The sequence below is a fragment of the Macaca thibetana genome, chromosome 1, assembly GCF_024542745.1.
Source record: "Macaca thibetana thibetana isolate TM-01 chromosome 1, ASM2454274v1, whole genome shotgun sequence".
Classification (NCBI taxonomy): Eukaryota; Metazoa; Chordata; class Mammalia; order Primates; family Cercopithecidae; genus Macaca; species Macaca thibetana.
Window position 1 is genome coordinate 44390259 of NC_065578.1, and position 23913 is coordinate 44414171.

Genomic DNA, 23913 nt, shown 5'->3' on the forward strand with positions numbered 1-23913 from the left:
CATCATGATTAGATTCAAGTTATGCATCTTTGGCAGAAATATCATAGAAGAGGAGCCATGTTCTTATTGTTTCCTATCAAATGGCACTCAATTTTTGATTTCTCCCATCACTGGTGAGCTTAACTTTGCTCATTTGATCACAGTAGTGTTTGCCTGGCTTCCTCATTTTAAAGTTACCTTTTTCCCCTTATAAAGTATCTCATGGGAACCATATTGCGTATACCAATATACTCATCAAACTTTCAACTTACTCTTTTTAAAAATACTTTATTTTGGAGACAGGGTTTCATTCTGTAACCCAGGCTGCAGTGCAGTAGAGCAATCCCAGCTCACTGCAGCCTTGACCTTCTGGGCCTAAGCGATCCTCCCACTTCAGCCTCCTAAAGTAGCTGAGACCACAGGTATACACCACCATGCCTGGCTAATGTTTTTAAATTTTTGTAGAGATAGGGTTTTGTCATGTTGCCCAGACTGGTCTCAAACTCCTAGGCTCATGTGATCTTCCCTCCTCAGCCTCTCAAAGTGCTGGGATTATAGGCATGAGCCATGGCACCTGGCCTTTAAAAAAAAAAAAAATTATTAACACAATGACCTCATGGGTTTCTATTTCATTCAATGGGTTGGTTATATCCATTACTATCATTATTTTGACACTCAATTCATCCCATATTTGGCTAATGGGAATCCCTTCAAAGCTGGCTTTTGTGTCCTTTTTGATATGTTGCTATAATTCTTTAAGAACCTCCCTGCTTTCTGGCACAAGAACATGTTCAAGGCTCATTTGATACTTTCTCTGCCTCAGCCCTAAATTCAGCCATTTCTCCAAGGAGACTTTGTTGTTTTTATTGGAGAAAAGTACTTGGAAACCAAGATATGGACATTAGGTGTGCTTATTGCTATTGGGATATTACTGCTCTAACGCCCTCTCAGTGAACAGAATACCATATTTATATTCCAATACATACTAAAAACCGTAAGTTCACATGGGTATCTCCAATTATAATCCAATATCCAGAGTTCATTCACGTTTTCTCCCTGGTCTTTATCTTATCTTCTCTTATCTTACCTTATCTAATCTTTCAGACGGAGTCTTGCTCTGTTGCCCAGGCTGGAGTGCAGTGGCGTGATCTCTGCTCACTGCAACCCCCACCTTCCGGGTTCAAGCGATTCTCCTGCCTCAGTCTCCTGAGTAGCTGAGACTACAGATGCACGCCACCACACCCAGCTAATTTTTGTATTTTTAGTAGAGACGGAGTTTCGTCATGTTGGTTAGGCTGGTCTTGAACTCGTAACCTCAGGTGATCCACTCACCTCGGCCTCCCAACATGCTGGGATTACAGGCATGAGCCACTGCGCCCAGCTGGTCTATATTTTAGCTACCTTTTCTGATAGTGAGAAATTTGGCTCCTGTTATCCTTAATTGATTTACTTAGTTGATCAATATCTATAAATAACCATTCTTTCATTGCCGCCACAGCTCCTCCCCGCCAGTAAGGACACTCTTCTCACTCTGCTCATGTTCAAAAAACCTGCATATACTGCTGCCACCCCCTGCTATGCCATCCTCACCCCAGTTGAACACTGACACCCTATGGCTCTATGCTCCCCTTCACCCCTATAAAAAAGTCATCCTCAACCCTTTCAGACTCTGACATCTCAAATTATATCCCCCTTCATGTGGATACCCTCCTCACCCCACTTCAGCTCTAGCACTCCATGCTAGGCCACTGCTCCAGCTGGGCTCCAATACACCCTTTCAGGCCACTGCTACTATCCCTTCTTCCCGTCTCACTTCCTTTTCTCTTGCTTCTCCCAGGTTTGGACTAAAGTTTCCAGGAAGGGAAGTCAGAAGAAAAGGGAATGATTAAGGATTCGGGAACTAGAGAGAGGAGGGAATAGAAGAGCAGTATCATTGTATGATACCTTACAATTAGTTATTTTGCTATACAATGATTCTTTATGTTTCTAAAACGTATGCAGAAAATAAGGAATAAACACTAAAGAACATAATAGGAAAGAAGAAAAGAATATGATACTGAAAAAGAAAAAAAATTTATTAAATGTACTGAATATTTGTCCTTATTTATTTTACACTTCCAATCATTAAGAGTTGTTATAGACTATAACAAGGCTATGAACTATGGCCAACCCCCTTTTCCACCTTGGAATTGAAAAACCTATACCATATACACAGGGAATTTACGGTACTTAAGTTTGTAGGTTATACAGAGTGGTAACAGCAATAGAGCAATTCCTACAATTCCTACAACCCAAACTGTGAAATCAATAATGGTGAAAGAGTTGTCTCAAAAACAAAACAAAAAAAAGTTAGACAAATGCTACATTAATGTTTGGGTGGTCAGATTCTATTTTGAAGTCTGAAGTTTGCAGATATGCCTATAGATTTTTGGAGTTTACCACTTTCTTATTCTGTATCATTAATATAATATTTTAAGTTACTATATATTCTACCATTTTTCTGTATTTAGCAAGAAATTTGCATTTTTTATTTGATATAATAAAAGTTTTAATGTAATTTATATTCGATTTTGCATTTTTTTCATTACTGTTATATTTTAACCTGACTAAATGACTGATCTAATTGTATTAGTATTGTGAACAATCATGTGGAATGTTTTGAGACAGAGTACTATATTTGTGAATACAATTTTATGGCTTTTTTCACTTAGTAAGAACCTATCAGTGTGGAAAACTAAGAAAATTGCTCTCTGCTGTATAATCTGGCATTCATTGTAGATTAAAGCTTATTTTTCTTTTTTTTTTTCTTTTTGAGGCAGAGTCTCGCTCTGTTGCCCAGGCTGGAGTGCAGTGGCGCAATCTCGGCTCACTGCAAGCTCTGCCTCCCGGGTTCATGCCATTCTCCTGCCTCAGCCTCCCGAGTAGTGGGACTACAGGCGCCTGCCACCACACCCGGCTAATTTTTTGTATGTTTAGTAGAGATGGGGTTTCACTGTGTTAGCCAGGATGGTCTCAATCTCCTGACCTTGTGATCCACCTGCCTCGGGCTTCCAAAGTGCTGGGATTACAGGCGTAAGATATATAGATATATAGATTATATCTATATACACTAGCAACGAACAATTCAAAAATGAAATAAAGGAAACAATTCCATTTATGATAGCATGAAAAAGAATAAAATACATTAGGAGTAAATCTAACCAAGGAAAACAAGTCATTCTACCAAAAAGACACATACATGCACCTGAATGTTCATTACAGCACTATTCAAAATAGCAAAAACATAGAATCAGCTCAGGTGCCAACCAACAGTGGACTGAATAAAGAAAATGAGGTATATCCCATGGTACATATACACCATGGAATACTACACAGCCATGTACTTCACAACAACATGGATGCAGCTGGAAACTACAGTTTCCAGCTATGTTAATTAGCAGAATGTTAGCAGCTATGTTAATTAATGCAGAAACAGAAATTCAAAGACAAAGTGTGGGAGTGGGGTGAGGGATAAAAGACTATACACTGGATACAGTGTACACTGTTCAGGTGATGGGTGCACCAAAATCTCAGAAATCACCACTAAAGAACTTACTCATGTAACCAACCACCACTTGTTCCCCAAAAACCTATTGAAGTAAAAAAATTTAAAAAAAAGAAAAAAGAAAAAAAATTCAAAGACTAAAGGTTCTCACTTATAAGAAGGTACTGAACACTAGGTATATGTAGTTGTAAAAATGGGAACAACAGACACTGATGAATACAAGACAGGGAAGGGAGAGGGTTAGGGTTGGAAAAAAAAATACCTATTGGGTACTATGCTCACTACCTGGGTAACAGATTCATTTGTACTCCAAACTTCAGCACCATGAAATATTCCTTTGTAGCAAACCTGCCCGTGCCTCCCTAGTTCTAAAATAAAAGTTGAAAAAAGATAAAATAAAATAAAAGTTCAATAAAACATTGTTGAAATAAATTAAGATCCAACAAATGGGGAGACATCCCATGTTCACGGATCAGAAGATGAGATGTTGTTAAGATGGCACGGTAAACAGAATAATGCTCCTCACCAAATATGTCCACACCCTAACATCCAGAACCTGACAAAACAGACTTTACAGATGTGATTAAGATTCTTCAGATGTAGCAATTATCCTAGATTATCTGAGTGGGTTCAATGTAATCACATAGTCCTTATAAGAGGGAGGCAAGAGGCTTAAAGTCAGAGACAGGAAAGGTGACAATGGAAGCAGAGGTTAAAATGGTATGGTATAAATAAGAAGGAAGGGGCTGTGAGCCACAAAATGCAGGTAGCTTCTAGAAACTGGAAAAAGACATGGAAAGAGATTCTTTCCAAGAAAAGCCTCTAGATGGAATACAGCTCTGCCAACAACTTGGTTTTATTTATTATTTATTTATTTTTGAGACAGTGTCTCGCTCGGTCACCGAGGCTAGAGTGCAGTGGCATGATCTCGGCTCACTGCAACCTCTGCCTCTAGGGTGCTTCAGCCACCCAAGTAGCTGGGAATACAGGCGTGCACCACCATGCCTGGCTAAATTTTTGTATTTTTAGTAGAGACCGGGTTTTGCCATGTTGGCCAGGCTGGTCTCGAACTCCTGGCTTCAAGTGACCCACCTGCCTCACGCTCCCAAAGTGTTGGGATTACAGATGTGAGCCATCACACCTGCCCTCAATAACTTGATTTTAGCCCAGAAAACCCCCAGACCTGTAAAATATTAAATATGTGTTGTTTTAAATCACTAAGTTTGTGGTAATTTGTTATAGTAGTAGTTTCCTTACAGAACACTAATAGAGATGCCAAAACTTCCAAACTGATCTACAGATTCGATACAATAGCTTTCAAAATCCCAACTAGATTTTTTTTGCAAAAAATAAACTGATACTAAAATTCATAGGGAAATTCAAGGGAATGAGAATAGCCAAAACAATCTTGAAAAAGAAGAATAAAGTTGGAGGACTCACACTTTGCAATTTCAAAACTTACTAGAGCAAGAGTAATAAAGACAATGTGGTACTAACGTAAGGATAGACGTAAAGATCAATGGAACAGAACTGAGAGTCCTGAAATAAACTCATTTATGGTTAACTGGCTTTCAACAGCATGTCAAGATCATTCAATGGAGAAAGACTAGTCATTTCACCAAATAATGCTGGAACAAATGGATATTCATATAAAAAAAAGTTGAAGCCCCTTCTGACATCACAAAAATCAACTCAAAATGAAACATAAACCAAAATATAAGAGCTAAAACTAGAAAACACTTAGACATGGCAGTAAATCTTCTTGATCATGGGTTAGGCAATGGTTTCTTAGCTATACTTTATCAAAAGAAAGAAAGAAAAAAGCAACTAAAAAAAAGGTAAATTGTACTCCATCAAAATTTAACACTTTTGTGCTTCAAAGGACACTATCAAGAAAGTTAAGACACCTCACAAAATGGGAAAATGTATTTGCAAATCATGTATCTGATAAGGGACTAGTATCTAGAATGAATAAGGAACTCTCACAACAATAAAAAGACAACCCAATTAAAAAATGGGCAAAGGATCCGAATAAACATTTTTTTCCAAAGAAGTTATACAAATGACCAACACATACATGAAAAGATGCTCAACATCATTAGTCACCAGAGTAATGCAAATCCAAACCAACCACAATGAGATACTACTTCCGGGCCTCCACCAGGATGGATATAATAAAAAAGATAGACAATAACAGGCATTGGCAAAGATGTGGAGAAACTGAAACACTCATACATTGATAGCAGAATTATAAAGTGATGCACTTTGCAAAATAGTTTGGCAGTTCCTCAAAATGTTATACATAGTTACTGCATGATCCAACAATTCTACTCCTAGATGTATACCCAAGAGAAATGAAAACATGTATCCACACAAAAGCTAGTATGCAAATGTTCACAGCAGCATTAGTCACAATAACCAAAAGGAAAACAACCCAAACATGCAACAACCAATTAATGGATAAACAAAATGTGGTATATCCATACAATGTAATATTATTCACCATTAAAAAAGAATAAAGTACAGATACATGTTACACATTTATGGACCTTGAAAACATTATGCTAAGTGAAAGAAGCCAGTCACGAAAGACTACATATTCTTACTCAATTTATATAAAATGGCTAGAATAAGCAAATCCATAGAGACAGAAAGTAGACTGGTAGTTGCTTAGGACCATATGGGATTGGATTGGGGAGTGATAGCTAAAGGATACAGGGTTCTTTTGGGGTAAGGAAAATCTTCTAAAATTGACTGTGGTGAAGGCAGCCCCTACCTGTGAATATAGTAAAAGCCACTGAATTGTACACTTTAAATGGATGAGTTGTACAGTACATGAAGTATATCTCACTAAAGATATTAGTGGGGGAAAACTTGCTGTAAGGTCCCCTCATTCCAGACTACAAAGTCTTCAGGGATACTGCTGGAGACTGGTTTTCAAGGCCTCATTAGGCAGCCTAGATGTCAAAACAGAGGGAAGATACCCTCTTTAATAAAAACAAAACAAACAAAAACCCTAGCAAGGCTAACCTGTCTTGATGGTCTGCTAGAAGGCATATTTATCACACGGATATATGACTGAGGAAAGTTAAAATCCAACTCCTCAATTCTAATCTCCAAGTGAATAGATAAAAGGGAGTAGGTACTGAAAAACCATTCACTACTAAATGAAGTTCTAAATAAAACTATATTAACATACTGGATAACATTTTGGTTGAGTGACTTTTGTTGCTAATTACCTTGATGCTATATTAATAATATTTGCAAGGGACCGAGCACAGTGGTTCACACCTGTAATCCCAGAAATTTTGGGAGGTTGAGGCAGGCAGATCACCTGAAGTCAGGAGTTCAAGACCAGCCTGGCCAACATGGCAAAACTCTGTCTCTACTAATAATACAAAAATTAGCCAGGGATGGTGGTGCACACCTACAATCCCAGCTACTTTGGAGGCTGAGGCAGGAGAATCACTTCAACCCGGGAGGCAGAGGCTACAGTGAGCTGAGATCATGCCACTGCACTCTAGCCTGGTCAACAGACAGAGACTCTGTCTCAAAGAAAATAATAATAATAATAAAAATAACAATAATATTTGCAAGGGACAATATATAATCTGAAAACTTTCGCAATCAGTACTTTAAAAACATATCAAAGAACTATTAATAAAGCATATTCAACGATACTATATTTGATCTTTAAAACCTACATAATAGGCCGGGCTGGTGACTCACATCTGCGATCCTAGCACTTTGGGAGGCCAAGGTGGGTGGATCGCTTGAGCCCAGGAGCTCAGGACCAGCGGGGCAACATAGCAAAACCTTATCTCTACAAAAAATTAGCCAGGCATGGTGGCATGTACCTGCAGTCCCAGCCACTCAGGAGGCTGAGGTGAGGGAATTACCTGAGCCTAGAAGGTAGGGGCTGCAGTAAGCCATGATCTTGTCGCTGCATTCCAGCCTGGGTGACAGAGCTGGACCTTATCTCAAGCAAAACAAAACAAAACAAAACAAAAACAACCTAATTACCTGATTTTAATGTCACATAATGTGCTACCTCAGCAACAGATGGTGTTTATGAAATAAAGCAGATTTACCAATACAAAGAAAAGTAACATCAGGGAGTAGACGACATTTAGCATCTAATTTACCACTGGGGCATCTCTTGATACTTCCCTGCCCAATGTTGACAGTAAATGAACAAACGCAGTGGGCAAGGCCTGAGAAACGTCACAGTAACTAGGCTCAGGCTTTTCTATAAAACAGTTGCTGGGTACAGTGGCTCACACCTGTAATCCCCGCATTGTGGGAGGCTGAAGCAGGCAGACTGCTTGAGCTCAGGAGTTCGAGACCAGCTTGGGCAACATGGCAAAACCCTGTCTCCACAAAAAAAAATAAAAATTAGCCAAATTAGCCAGGCATGGTGGTACATGCCTATAGTCCCAGCTACTCGGGAGGCTGAAGTAGGAGGATCACCTGGGCCAGGAAGGTGGAGGTTGCAGTGAGCTGAGATCATACCACTGTATTCCAGCCTGGGTGACAGAGCCAGACACCGCCTCAAAACAAAAAAACAAAAAAACAAAAAAAACAGTCACTACCCATTCCCAGGTAAAACACTCAGACCAGCAGAGATTCTGGCTAAGAATCCATAAGAGAGTTTAGAGGAGGGGGACAAGATCAGCTGTGTTCTAGGGACTACTTTCAGTGACAGAAGTTGTGATTTGCCTCCTAATTTTACTCTTGTAAGTATCCCCAGAAAAAGAGACCAAACAATCCTGGAGGGGCTGTTCCCTTATAGGGTGAATTTACTCTACGAAAAGAATCCAAGAGTCAGAGGAAATGCAGTGCTCAGATCCTTCCTTCAGGACCAAGGCATTTATTCCTCTAACTGCCAGGAGAGTTGGCTGCTGAGAGGTTACAGCTATGTCCTCCTCCACAAGCTGCCCTCAACCAAAGTATAACAGGTTGAGTTCTCTGAAAGGAAACACCAAGATAGAATGAGAAATGCAAGACACTTACTAGGGATCGACATCTGTGAAAGAACGGCAACAGAAGCAGGACTGGGAAGAGGAAGAAATCAAACTGTAATGCAGGCCTGACAAAAGCTCAGTCAACGAGGTATGGCTCTCTGGAGCAGGTATTGCCTGTCGAAGGGTTCCATGTTTGGCTGAAATAGCTGGATCTTTACACTCCTACCTTGCTCAGTCATTTGTAAGCTGCCCCTAGAAAAGTATGACCTCAGATGAAGCAGATCTCTGCTGCTGAGACAGACCGTGAATCAGCTGACAGTTGGAAGCTGTCTGATGAAAGCACTTCCTGCAGCTGGGCAGCAAGTAGTTCCCTGAAGAGAAACAGTGTAGTTCACCTTCATCTCTACCACATAAAGAAAAATGCCCCACCCAGGGTTATGCCTCTTCTCCCTCAGGTCAGCCCACATCTATTTTCAGATAACTGTCAAGTGCCATCCCAGCTGCAGAGCTCCCCATAGGATTGACTGAAGTCTCCATTGTGACTGCATCAGTTCAACTTCTCTGCCCACCTAATTGTGCTTTCCTCACTCCTTTATAAGTGTCCTGAAAGTACATAGGGAATTGAGGCTCAGAGAGGTTAAGTAACTTGTCCAAGGTTACACAGCTAGAAAGTGGCAGAACTGGGATTTGGGCCCAGGTCTCCAAACACAGCACTTAGGAATTTAGACCTCATTCTCTACGAAACAGAATGTTTGAAGGTTTTCCTTTCCTTTTTGTTTTATTGGAATATTTGCTTTTCTAATGATAGCTTTATTATGTAATTCATACATAATAGAGCTCACCCTTGAGAGGCACACAACTGTGAAAAGTACACAATTTGGTGTTATTCAGTATATTCACAGATTTGTGCAACCATTGCCACTATCTAATTTTGGAACATTTTCACCCCAAAAGGAAATCCCATACTCATTAGTAATCACTCCCCTTACTCACAGGCCCTACAAACCACTAACCTACTACTTTCTGTCTCCAGGATTTGCCTATTCTGGACATTTTGGATAAATAAAATAATATATGTGGCTTTTAACTTTTTTATTGTGGTAAAATATATATAAGATTTATCATTTTTAAATGGACAGTTCAGTGGTATTAAGTACATTCACTCTGTTGTGCAATCATCACTCCTACCTATCTCCAGAATTTTTCATCCTCGCATACTAAAATTCTAGTTCAACAGAACAATAACTCTTCACTTCTCTCTCCTCTCAGCCCCTGGCAACCTCTAAATTCTACTTCTATCTCTATGAATTTGCCTACCCAAATACTGCATATAAGTGGAATCATAATAATGTTTGTCCTTTGGTGTCTGGCTTATTCACTTAGCATAATCTTTAACATTCATCCACGTTGTAGCATGTATCAGGATTTCCTTCCTTTTTAGGGCTAAATAACATTTCCTGTAGGTAGACAGAAAGACAGAGGAAGGAAGGAAAGAAGGAAGGGAGGGAGGGAGGGAGGGAAGGAAGGAAGGAAAATAGACCACCTTTTGTTTATCCATTCATCTGTCGATGGACACGGGTTGTTTTCATCTTCTGCCTATTGTGAATAATCCTACTGTAAAACACGGTTGTATAAATATCTATTCAATTCCCTGCTTTCGATTATTTTGGTTATACACCCAGAAGCAGAATTTCTGGCTCATATGGTTATTCTATGTTTAATTTTTTGAGGAACTGCCATACTGTTTTCTACAGCAGCTACACCATTTTATATTTCCAAATGGTTCCAACTTCTCCACATCCTTGCCAACATTTGTTATTTTCTGGCTTTTTAAAAAAATAATATCCATCCTAACGGGTGTGAAGTAGTATTTCATTGTAGTTTTGATTTTCATTACTCTAATAATGAGTGCTGTTGAGCATCTTTTCTTGTGCTTATTGGTCATCTGTACATTGTCTCTGGAGAAATGTTTATTCAAGTCCTTTGCCATTTTTGAATTAGGTTGTTTCTTGTGGCTGAGTTGTAGTTTAATATATTCTGGATATTAATCCCCTTATCATGCAGTTTGGTTTTGAGTGGCTAGTAAGATATCCATTTAGAAATATCTGGCAGGCAAATATATATGCTGATCTTTGGATTATTTGGAAGTGCTTCAGAGTTTCAAAGGGAAGAAGTAGCTGGCCATGCTGATGAAGTTCTAGGCTCCATCGCAATCCCCAACACAGCTCAGATTTTATCTGCTGCAAAAGCTGGAATTCCAGCTTAAGACTTCATTTGAAAGTGAGCGTACAGTTGCTTTAAACAAATTTTAAACCACTACATTATATCATGCTATCTTATGTTCATAAAATTGTAGTTGAAACTGTAGAAATAAATTAGATTCTAAATTAGAAGACTTGATATAAGAAGGAACATCCTACTTTTGTGGGGTAAGAGAATAAAAGAAAATAGAAAGCCAGAATAATGAAGTAAAACAGAAATCTAGGAAGAAGCATTTCAAGAGAAATGTACAGTAGACTACAGAAAATTCTATACAGAGGGCATGAAGAATGAGGACTAGAAAAAAGATACTGTGTTTGGCAATCATGAGGTCACTAGCGACCTTTAAGAGATCAATTTTAATTTAGTGACTGAAAGCGTAAGTCAGACTACAAAACCTTTAGAAGGTGGAATGAAGGTTGAGGGAGGAAAGGTAACCAATACAGAATACTCTCAATTTTGGTACAGGCCGTAATAATAATAGTGAATATTTACATAGCACTTAATATGTGTTCAGCCTCATTATAAATGCTTTACATATTAACTAATTTAATCCTCAAAACAACCTATGAAGTAGGTACCATCATTTTGCCCTTTTACAGTTGAAAAAACTGAGACTTTGAAGGAGCCAGAATTGCATATTTGTGATAGTATGTATGTGTACATATGTGTATATATACACACACACATATGGTAGATATATACAAATACGTGTGATGGTAAAGACTACAATAATATAATATTGAGTGAGACAAAACATAAAGAGTTTTTCACAATAGGGAGCCATAATGTGGGGAAGGATTTTATATTACCAATAACATCAATGTATGTTGGTGATGTTGGCTAGTCATGTCAGTTAGCAGGTATTGATAGATTTAAACAAAATAAGAACAAGCTGGCTTTTCCAGAAGCTATCAGTGCTACAGGCCTCTATTCAACAAAACCATGAATGAATAGGGGGGAAAATGTAATTATCTCCAAGGCTTTCAAAGACACAATACATTTTCTTGTTGCTCACAGACCAAAAGATAATGGAGGGACAAAAAACTATTTTGCTGATTAGTTCCATTGTATGTTTATGCCTAAAAGAAGCAATAATTTTTTTTGAACAAAAAAGGAAAGGATTATCTGAAGATAACAAAAAGCTATTCTAAAGCCAGAAATCTGTAGTTTACTCTGAGAAAAAAGGATTCGTATTTGGCAACATTCTGTCATCTTCCTTCCTACTAGTATTATCCCTTTGGATCAACTATGCACTAAAGTATTAGAGGGCATACAAAATGTTAATACAGAAAGAATTTTATTAAAGGTTAATGTAACTTGTAAGCAGTAAAGTGTTTTCGATCTTTATTGCAATATTGGACATAATTCTAAAATTTCTTACAATTGTAATTATATTAAAATAGAGCAATGTATCCAGTAGTACCCACTTCCCAAGTTAATCACTTCCTACTCTCTGCCCCCATAGTAACTTCTTCTATTATTACAAAACACTGTGGTAAATGCCATTTTATTTATTCAGACCCTTAACTGATTTAATAGAAAATTTTTAAATGCCATTTTTATATGTACATTCCATAGTAAACTGTGTGCCTCTTAAATATAGAAATTATGTTGTTTTGCACAGAACATACTAAAAAATTAAAAGTTTTTTTTGTTGTTGCTGTTTTTGAGACAGGGTCTTGCTCTGTTGCCCAGGCTGGAGTACAATGGCCTGTGATCACAGCTCACCGTAGCCCCAACTTTCCAGGCTCAAGCATTCCTCCCACCTCAGCTCCCCAAGTAGTTGGGACTACAAGTGTGTGCCAACATGCCTGGCTAATTTTTTAATAGGGACAGGGACTCCCTATGTTGCCCAGGCTGTTCTTGAACTTCTGGGGTCAAGTGATCCTCCCACCTAAGCATCCCAAAGTGCTGGGATCCCAAGTGTGAGCCACTGTGCTCAGCTAAAAAAAATTAGGTTTTATAAATAAATAAATGGGTGAACAAACACGAAGAAAATTATAGCTTGGCATTGCATTAAACACAAACATCTTTTGATGACAGTAACAATGACAATTTTTACTTTGGAATAAGACCTCTCCAAAATACAGAGAGAAACATTCTTTGAGTAGTTAAGAGAATGATTTTCCTTCACATCCATTAATAAAGATAGGTGAAACAATAAATAGAAAATAAAGTTGACATGGTCCATAGCATTTGTAGAATGAAAATTACATAATGTTTTGACTGCCAACAATAGGTTCAGAAACAATGATAATACTAATAAAGGTGTTCATTTTTCTTTTCCTTTTTTTTTTAAAGACAGGGTCTCACTCTGTCACCTAGGCTGGAGAGCAGTGACGCCATCATGGCTTACTGCAGCCTCAACCTCTTGGGCTCAAGCGATCCTCCCATCTCAGCCTCCCAAGTAGCCGGGACTATAGGTGAGCACCACTACGCCCAGTTAATTTTTTTTTTAAAGATAGGTCTCACTATGCTGCCCAGGCTGGTCTCAAACCCCTGGGCTCAAGTGATCCTCCTGTCTCGCCTCCCAAAGCACTGGGATTTCAGGTGTGAGCCACCATGCCAGGCCAGGTGATCATTTTTCTACAATGGCATTTCTGAACTTTAGCTGCATATAAAATTACCTGGGAGCTTTTTAACAATTCTGAAATTTGGTCCTAATTCTCAGCAGATTCTGACGTGATTAATTTGGAGTGAGTCTCAGGTACCGTTTTTTTTTTTTTTTTTTTTTTTTTTAATCTCCCCAGGTGATTTTAATGTGAAACCAAGATGGAAGCCCACAATTCTTTTCTTTAAAATCAAATCTTTGAGGTAGAATTTACATTCAGTAAAATTTGCCAATTTAAGCATACAATTTAATAACTTTTGACAAATGAATGTAGTCATGTAACCACTACAGTCATTAACATTTCCATCACCCAAAAGTTTTCTCACATCTACGAACCTGAGCCAATCCCTCAAGATGAATCCTGAGTGGCTAACTGGGCCTACATTTAAAATAGAGCCAAACAGCCATTTACTGACTAGAAGTTACACACTTACCTGAGTTCCTGGAAAACTCACACCTCTGCTTAACTTTGGGACTTTCATAGCTGACTATGCCTATTCACATTGCCCAAAACAACCAATAGGCTGTCGCTTGCATACTACAAATATTCAAGTACAAGTATTTATATGAACATATGAGGGTCTTCAAAAAGTTTGTGGAAAATGAGTATTATAAAAAAACTACACATGGATTTCACTTTTTTTTTTTTTTGCACTGAAATAAACTCATACTAACTTGCTATAATATATCTGGATAGGATCTAGTTTAAGGCACGAAAAAGGACAAGACGTAAGTTTGAAAAGAGCCCCTATCAGAGAAACATGAATTCTGCTAAAATTAAAGCAAGAACAAACACCAAATTTATGGTGAAGCTTGGGAGGAAGAATGGTGAAACCACTGATGCTTTATAAAATGTGTATGGGCAATGCCCCCAAAGAAATCAGCAGTTTACAAACGGATAACTTATTTTAAAAGGGTGAGACAATGCTGAACATGAAGCCTACAGCAGCAGACCATCCACATCAATTTGTGAGGAAAAACATTCATGTTGTTTGTGCTCTAATCAAGGAGGACAGACAATTAACAGCAGAAACAACAGACAATACCATAGACATCTCAATTTGTACAGCTTACATAATTCTGCTGAGAAATTAAAGTTGAACAAACCTTCCACTTAACAGGTGCCAAAACCACTGCATCCAGATCAGCTAATAAGAGCAGGGCTTTCACTGGAAATTCTAAACAAGCAGGATCAAGACCCTGAGGCATTTCATTGAAGAACTGTGACAGGAGATGAAACATGACTTTACCAGTATGATCCTGAAGACAAAGCACAATTAAAGCAACGGCTACCAAGAGGCAGGAGTGGTCCAATCAAAGCAAGACCAGACTGATCAAGAGCAAAGGTCATGGCAACAGTTTTTTAGGATATTCAAGTCATTTTACTTGCTGACTTTCTGGAGGGACAAAGAATGGTAACATTTGATTTATTATGTGAGTGTTTTCAGAAAGTTAGCCAAAGCATTAGCAGAAAAATGCCCAGGAAAGCTTTACCAGAGTTTTTCTCCACCACAACAATGTTCCTGCTTATTCCTCTCATCAAACAAGGGCAATTCTATGAGAGTTTTGATGAGAAATCATTAGGCATCCACCTTACAGTCCTGATTTGGCTCCTTCTGACTTCTTTTTGTTCCCTAATCTTTAAAAAAGTCTTCAGAAGGCACCAATTTTTCTTCAGTCAATAATGTAAAAAAGACTGCATTGACATGGCTGAATTCCTAGGACCGTCACTTCTTTAGGGATGAGCTAAGTGGCTTGTATCATTACTTATAAAAGTTCTTGAACTTGATGGAGTTTATGTTGAAAAATAAAGTTTATACTTCTAATTTTTATCCTTTAATTCCATTTTTCCATGAGCTTTTGAAATCCCCTTATATGTTTTCATTTCTCTCAGGTAAATACCTAAGAGTAGGATTGCTGAATCTTTTAAGTATATGATTAGCTACAATAGGACATTGTTTTCCATGTAGCTGCACCATTTTGCATTCATACCATACTTTACATACCAGCAATGTATGAGAGTTCCAGTTACTCCATATACTTGTCAGCTCTTGGTACAGTCTTTTTTTTTTTCTTTAACCATTTTAGTGTATGTGTAATGTAGGTATTTCCTTGAATTTTAATTTGTATTTCTCTAAGGACTAAATTATACAAAGTATACAAACAACTGTTGTGAAGGCAAGAAAACCACTAGGCAGAAGGGTACTTCAGCTTTTGCTTCAGTAGTCTTTTTTTTTTTTTTTTTGAGGCAGAGTCTCACTCTGTCGCCCAGGCTAGAGTGCAGTGGCACGATCTTGGCTCACTGCAACCTCTGCCTCCTGGGTTCCAGCAATTTTCCTGCCTCAGACTCCGGAGTAGCTGGGACTACAGGCGTACGCCACCACGCTTGGCTAATATTTTTGTATTTTTAGTAGAGACAGGGTTTCCCCATGTTGGCCAGGATGATCTTGATCTCCTGAACTCGTGATCCACCCGCTTCAGCCTCCCAAAGTGCTGGGAGTGAGCTACCACGCCTGGCCTCAACAGTCTACTTTTAAAGAAGGTAACTATGTTATACTCCCCTAAATACCACATTCATCACTCCATTATAAAGAACAGGCAAATGATCAAAAAACACGTATGCAAGGAACTTTTCAAAAACCGGTTTCAGAAACTCTCAGAGTCAAATATTCACTCAGTTTATAACTTCCTCCCTACATAAGGAAGGCAACGTAATGTAGTCCTTAGAAGTTTAGGCTTTGATGCCCAACCTAACTTTGCATTCTAAGATAGGAAAATGCAAAGTATTACAGAAAGACTTCCACCAAAAACAGGTAAACAATTATTTACTGAGCCTTACACATAATAAGTGACTAAATGCTAATTCAAGGAATGAATCAAGAACAAGTTAATAATAAGCTTCAAGGATAATTTTTATCTATGTAATGCTTTAAAAATCAGAAGCATCCAGAAATTGAGCCACAAAATGCCAGTATATCTTTTAGGCTTTAGTCACATATAAAGCAATTAAGAGAGATGTCATACTACACAAATATAAAAAATGACATGACAATTTACTCATTCATTCAATAAACATTTTCTGAGCATCAACTTAGGACAAACCACATTATATATCCTAAGGGGGAGAACAATTACACTGAAAACCAAAAATTAATCAGTTGACTATATATGATTACAAAAACTATCACAGAGTAATTTAGCATATAATCACATAATACTACAGCTAATATTTAAATAAGTATGATTTTCTTAGTCTACTAGCTCCACGATAGGCTAAAAGTGTCCAAGAAGCATGCTGCCCATATTAGAAAGAAATAAGCCTATAAATAAACCACAAGGTAAAAAAATTCACATAAAAGTTATCTGGAATAAATTATTATCTATTTCTAATACCAAACACTAATTCTAAACCATAGTAATTTAGGGTTTGGAAACAGACATTAAAACACTGTTCATAGGCTTTCAAGGTTATCCATTTCTAAAGCTGAGTTATAAATGGTGTGCGTGAAAAAAACCCACAGTAATCTATTCATTCATATATGTATACCCTGAGTGCTATATCACACAGTCATCATTTTTTATCAAGAATGATAATTTTAACCTTTAAATAACCACTTATTTGTCAAAAACATTCCACATGTATTAAGATTAAATAATCAATCATGCAAATTGAATCAAGCAAGTCTAAATAATGCTTACCTAATAAAATTAATATGGTGATTTCCTAACTTAAGCCATACTTAATGTAATAAAGTTTAAAATTCACATGAAACTCAGATATGCAACAAGAAACAAGTATGAGAAGCTGTTAAGGGCTGAATTATGTCACCCCCCAAAAAAATATGCTGAAGTCCTAATCCCCAATACCTCAGAACATAACCTCAGTCCCTCATGATGTGACCTTGGAAATAGGGTTGTTGCAAATGTGATTAGTTGAGATAAGGTCATACTGAAGTAGGGTGAGCCCCTAATCCAATATGACCAGTGTCCTTGTAAGAAGGCTATGTGAAAACAGACACACACAGGGAGAATGCCACATGACCACAAAAGCAGACACTGGAATTTTGGGGCTACAAGTCAAAGAATGCCAAAGACAGCCAACAAACCACCAGAACTAGCAAGAGGCAACAAGGGATTCCCCTGTAGGTTGCAGAAGGAGCATAGCACTGCCAACACCTTGATTTTGGATTTCTAGCCTCCAGAACTCTGAGACAATACATTTCTGTGGTTTTAAGCCAATTCAGTTTGTGATACTTTGTTACAGCAGCCATAGGAAACTAATACAGCATGTATATGTTTCTCTTATACATTATATTAATGCACTGATTTTTTAAAATTTTATTTTCTATGGTATCATACAGTAAACTTGACTTTTTTGGTGTATAGTTCCATACATTTTAACACATGTATATATTCATATAACCTTCATCATAATAGATTACTGACAGTTAATGTCTTGTTTTTTAATTGCCATTAGTGAAACAAGAGAAATAAAATTGTTTCCCATAGGCATAAATTTCCAGCCTTTTCATTAATATATTTTTAAAATTCCTAAAATAAAGATAACCTCTAAAATAAAATTCACTATCTTTAGTTTATCCATCATCTTTAAAATCCAAAGCTGTATCCTTGAGAAAGTCACCTTTAGAAAAATTCATTTAAAGCTTTCATTTGAAGAAATTGATAAATCACCATTCTTCACAAAAAAACAGATGGTCAAAGACAGAAGATTCACCTAAGTTGTAACACTCATGCTACTTAATGCTATCAGTTTATTATATGCACAAGTCTGGAGTTTTCCCCATATATTCCAATACCACTCATTCTCAAAATTCATGTCTCTCTGTTTTACAACACTGAGAAATCCATTCTTAACATTCAGTCATTCAACAAGCACTTATTGAACATTAAAATGTGTGCATATGTGATGTGTTAGGGTGGAGGGAGAGAACTCATTGCTCAAAAAAAAAAGAAGATAATGTGATTTAAAACTTGAAAAATTTCTATGCTAAAAAGCACACCCGCTTAAAGGAATGCAGCTGCCTTCTGTGATGGAATATCTTAAATATAAATAAAGTCATTTTTCTCCACATGAAATTTTATTATAATTTTATTCATTCTAACTTACATATGATGCTATAGTTTTCTCAATGTAGGTATCTTTTATTCCCCAAACAATATAGATTAAAGGAAATTACATATAAAAATCAACAACCGTAATACTTGTTACTGACAAATTTCACAAAAGTTGTACTACAGAAAAATTTCACAGACCTGTTTACTGATGATATACAAGTGTACACAATTTAAAACTTACTACTTGATGTTTAAGTTATAGATAACTTCCTGAAATAGGCCACTTTTTATATTTCCATTATTGACTTTATAATTGTACCTCTTCCACATAAGGTAATACTTAGCATTCTGGTTCCAGTCTAGAAGACTTCAAGAATAAATCATGTACTTATTTAAAAATGTGTGGACTAAAACTATGGGGTTTTGTTGAAGTCACCTGTCAAAATCTACTTAAAATTTCTGGATAAATATGTATATAACTCAGATGTACCAGGTGCAGAAGGCCCCTGCATTCCTTTACCCAATTTTTAAAACTAAATATCCAAGTAATTATAATATTTCTGTGTTTAAGTGAGAAAAATTGTTAATGCTTTTTTCTTTCAATCAATTCAGATTTTCCTGAGAAACAGCAAAGCTTCTTTAAGTTTTACCAAACACAAAGAAATCAATTTAAAATACAGTGGATAGCAAAAGGGTCAAAATGTTACAACCATTAGTAAATTATAGTTGTCTTATTCTTACGCCATCTGCAGACTTCTGAATAAGTATTTTCCCAAGGTTTATACTACTACTATACCCATGGGCTTCTGAAACAAGTTAAAAATGCCGATGCTGAAACATATGAATTCTATTATCTTTACAATACTGAGATCAGACTGTAAGTCTATTTACATAGCTTCAAACTTACAGACATCCATGAAGAGACTAACTTGCAATTTCCCCCTTTTAAAGGGAATACCACTTCTGATGCAGTACTTACATAAAAGAAATGTATCCTTTGAGCATAGCTGGAAACGTTTTAGTTTTGATTTAAAATCTGAAGTATCCAATTTTTAACCGGAATTCATGACTTTCTATTACCAGATTACAGAATTTAGTCTACCTACTATTTCTATAAGTTTTTGTTTGTTTTTCATTTATTTGCCTTGAAGGCTTTTTTGTTTGTGCTTTCTTTTTTCATTTAAATTCCCTTTTTCATTAAATTTCCTTATGACTCTTTTTCCTAAAAGGATGTTGTCACAGAAGTACCCCAACTTTCTGTTCTTCCTAAAACATCGGCCTTCAGTAACTTCCCAAATCTGAGGTTCTATTGTTTAGAAACAGTAAGGAAATATGTAGAATTCTTAATTAGCATCACTTAGTAATATTGAGTTTGAAGTGCACTTATAAACTGAAGAACACGATTACTATCTTGGTATATAAAAATCACTTCATTCCTCATCTCTTGGCAATACTTTAGAAAGCCTACTTTCTAGATTAAGTAATTTACTTATAATTTTAAGTTTAGGAGACGGGGGATATGTCTCTATTAAAGGTGGTTCATACCAAAATACAGAACTCAAAAAGATGCAGAACAGGCTATCCTTCTCTCCTATACTTACTAACCTAAATTAAGGTCAGAATAATAAAAATTACACAGCTCATGGTTCTCAAGTAGCATAAACTTAAAGGGATAACTTTATTCACCGGTCTTCGTCTTTGAAATCCAAAGGCAATCACAAAACATGTTTGTTTATATGTGTCTTTTCTCAAGATCCCTGAAACTATAATATGAGAGCCTATAACTCCAGAACCACATTAACTTTCATATTATAAAGGGGAAATATCTGATTTAAACATGATCTAGATTAACAAAAATATCCGATTTCATTTGCAACGTGACACTTCAGTCACTTTAAAAATAGACACTTCTTTAAAACTCTTCCTCTCTTTCATTTGCTCCCTCAAGTTTGAAAACTCTTCCTTATCCATCTCTTACTACAAAACGACCACTTAAATTGACCCTTTTCAATTTAAAATATTTGAAACAAGAATCTTAAAAGTTAAATGATCTAAACTCAGAAAAATTAAAATTTACAGACTAATAGGAAAATGCATTTATTTTCATGTTTTCAGTGTTTCAGTATTAAAGCTGTACACCTTAATTACATGTTTATTCAAGTCACTCTTTCAAAAATATACACAAATAAACAAAGGACTAACCTCTTTCAAATAAACAAAACTTGCTCAAGCCACTGTCACTATATTCTGGCACAGGATAAATTTATATTTCACATTTGCAAAATAAATTGTGGTATGCTGTTGTTTTGGTTAGAAACACAGGAATCAATGATTCTCAATAACCAGAAGCAGATTACTTTATATCAAACAGCACGATTCAGAGAAAAACATTTTTCAAATATGTTGGTTTTACCTGGAGAGCTAGATGTCTGGGGTTTGTGTCTCTCTGTGCTTAATTCTAAAAACGACCTCCCTCCAACTCCTTTCAAAAATCAGTATTTTCTTCGATTTATATGAGCATATAGTGTACAACAAAACAAGATCTAGATTAACATAAAGTACATAAAGATATGTACTTCCAGAAGGCTATAATAATCCAAATAGAAAATTAATTCCACATGTTTTAATTTTCCACATAGCAAAGTCAATGTTAATCAATGTCATTTTTTTCTCTTTCTCCTTAACCATTCCACAAATCAGATGCACTGTATTTATATATTTAATAAGATTAACAAACTGACTAGAAGCTCCGGAGGAGTAAAGGAAGAAATCACTTGTATATTTTCCCATAACAAAAAGATAAAAGCAAGTACGACTTGTTAAATGAGAAGCTTTTGAAAAACCCAGCGTGATCAGCTTTTGATTTACCCCAGTCTGACAAGGAAGAGAGACCCCACCCCCACTCCAGATTGTATGGCTTTTTTTTTTTTTTTTTTCCTTGGGTGGGGGTGTGGAGGAGAAGCTGTCACATTTCCATCTTCGGTTATTGTTAGTCCGCAGCCTAGATTCCCAAGCATCACTGATCCAGGGGAAAAATCCTAACGCAGACAACTAAAACTGTCTGAAATATGCAGGATTTTGTTGGGGCTCTTTTCCCAGTGTTAAAGTTAATTTCATCGAGGCTTAATCGGCTAGGGCTATTGATTGCCTCTGACAGTCTGTCCCTCAAACGCTCCCTCTAAAACCGCTTGTTCCAGATTTACTAACAATCCTCCCCTCTCCAAACTTAAATTAGGACAATGCATTTGTGAAATTATTACATCCAAAAAGGCATACCTCCCCATTCTCTTTGCCTTGGTGTGGGGAGTAGAAAGAGTGAAGAAGAGAGATCTATTCGCCCTTCAAACAAAAAGAAATGGGGGTAGAGGATCAGTGGAGGAAAAGAGCAGTGGTGGACCTGAGTGAAAGGTTGAAAAAAGTTTTTGTGACTTGTTCGTCCTTCGGCAGGGGTACAGGAGTTGGGCAGAAGGCGGGGTCTCGGCCCCAGGGCTCAGGCAAAGAGGCACCTGCGGAAGAGGAGGCTGAGCACCCGAGAGCGCCCGGGCGAGCACCTACCGACTTGCAGCACGTTCTCCACGGAGCCGCTGTCCAGCAGACGGATGCCCCGGCGGAAAGGGAGCCCCTCGCCACCGCAGCCGGCCGCGCCGGCCCCAGCGCCCAGCCCGGGGGATGCCCCAGCCGCGACGCCCCCGGGGGCGGAGCCGGCCGGAGCGGCGGCCCCGGGGGGTGGCGGCGGCCCCTCCTCGGCCGGTGAAGCCCCCGCGGCGCCGCCAGCCGCGCTGGCGCCGGGGCCGCCCCGGTACTGGAAGCTGGAGTACATGCAGATCTCCCGCTCATTCCGCGGGAAGGACCAGTAGACGATGCGGCGCTGCACGGGCTCCGGGATCCGCTCGAAGCGCTCCTCCACCCGTTCGTACGCCCACTTTTCCGCCACCGTCTTGGCGGCGCAGTCCAGTAAGGACTCCGGCTGCAGGTGGGGGCGGGCCCCGAGGACCAGGCAGCTGCTGCCGACGCCCCCTGCCCCTCCGCCGGCTGCCCCGGGTGAACCGCGAGGGTGGTGAGCCTGCGGGCTGGGCCACGAACACAGCCGCTTGGCCGGAGAGACCGGTGACGGGGAGAGCAGCTCCTCTTGCTCACCTCCGTCCGCCATTGCTGGGGACTGACTGACTGACTGAGGCGGCGGCAGCGGCTCGGGCTGCGGTGGAGACCCCGGCCACGGCCACGCGCCCCGCGCAAGCGCCCAGCGGCGGCGCCGAGGGGGGCGGGGCGAGAGAACCGCGAGCCCGCCGGCCCGAGTGGGGAACCTGGGCCGGGCCCGGGCGCGCGCCGCGAGGGCAGACGCTGGCGGCCTGCGGAGTAGCGTGAGGCGGCGCGCGCTGTCCGTGCCTCCGCGGACGCGAAGACAGGCGGGAGCGAGCGCGGGCCCGCGGCGCGCTTCAGGCGCAAACAGCCCAGAACGCGAGCCGAGCGCTCGCGCGGATCCGGCGGCCGCGGAGGGGAGAGGAGCGCCGGGCGCTCTCGCACGCCCGCCCGCGCACCCCCAACCCACCTGCCGCCGGCCAGACAGGAATGGACTGTGTGACCGAATGAAATGGCGGGGCCATAAGCCATCCAAGGAGCTGCCTCCGTGAAGTTATAGGCTCGCGGGGCACAAGGAGAAAAAACCAATCCAGCTCCAACGGTACTGATGTGACAGGAGGCTGTCACAGCCGAGCGGAAGATCTGGCAGAAAGACCCTGGGAAAGAAGACACTAGGGGAAAAAAATCAGAAAGTTCGAGTGATAAAAACTCGCCTTACGCTACAACAATGTAGGATAAAGCTGGCGGTCACCCCACCCCACCCCAGAATGGGACAAAGTCGCACCACCCCTTGACAATGGGGCACCAAGATCTTATCGCCACAGCGGCTGCATCCTTGTGGGGTCTTTTGGAGGGTTTAGCACCTTGCATCCTAGGATACAAAACACTTTGTGTGTGTGTGTTTTTGGTAGAATTCTCTGATCCCCTACCTCCAATCTGATTTAGGTCTTTCATGTTTTCCTCACCTGGCTCAGTCTTCTACACCTTTACACAGTTGTATTTTTATATATTTGTTTAATGTCTGACTGTCAACTCCATGAGAGTGAGAATCATGTCTGTTTCCTTCACTATAATTTATCCTCTACCTGGCATTTAGTGGGTCCTCAAGAATGGCAACTTCATCACTAACTCCATAAACAACACGCAATTGTATGTGACTCTCTTGCTCGGTCAAGAAAACTCAGATTATTTCAGAATTTGCTGACAAACTGATCTCTACAACTTTAAAACATTCCAAGAATTGTATTAAAAGAGTTTCTATAGTTGAGTTTGCCTTTCAAAATGAGCAAGATTTAGAGTGTAGGATAAAGAGTAAGAAGAGAGTAAATGATTGGAGACAGGCTGGAGCCACGGTTTGGTTTTGCTGTAATCTCAGAATTAAAGAGCACAGGCTATAG

At 39.0% G+C, this 23913-nt stretch overlaps 2 protein-coding genes across 3 annotated transcripts in view; both read right to left on the reverse strand.

Annotated features, from left to right (window-relative positions):
• The window catches only part of EIF2B3 (eukaryotic translation initiation factor 2B subunit gamma), a 349397-nt gene extending 344696 nt beyond the window's left edge, over positions 1 to 4701 (reverse strand). Inside the window, exon 1 of the mRNA XM_050799440.1 lies at positions 4698 to 4701. The gene's annotated coding sequence lies outside the window, so the exon portion shown is untranslated. The remainder of the gene's footprint in view (positions 1 to 4697) is intronic.
• ZSWIM5 (zinc finger SWIM-type containing 5) overlaps positions 1 to 22840 on the reverse strand; it is a 192937-nt gene extending 170097 nt beyond the window's left edge. The window contains exon 1 of one of the 2 annotated variants that reach the window (XM_050797641.1): positions 21992 to 22840. In XM_050797641.1, coding sequence (XP_050653598.1) covers positions 21992 to 22586 — 595 coding nt within the window. In that variant the 5' untranslated portion in view covers positions 22587 to 22840. The other variant, XM_050797650.1, reaches the window with a different exon arrangement.
• Positions 22841 to 23913: the final 1073 nt, after the last annotated feature.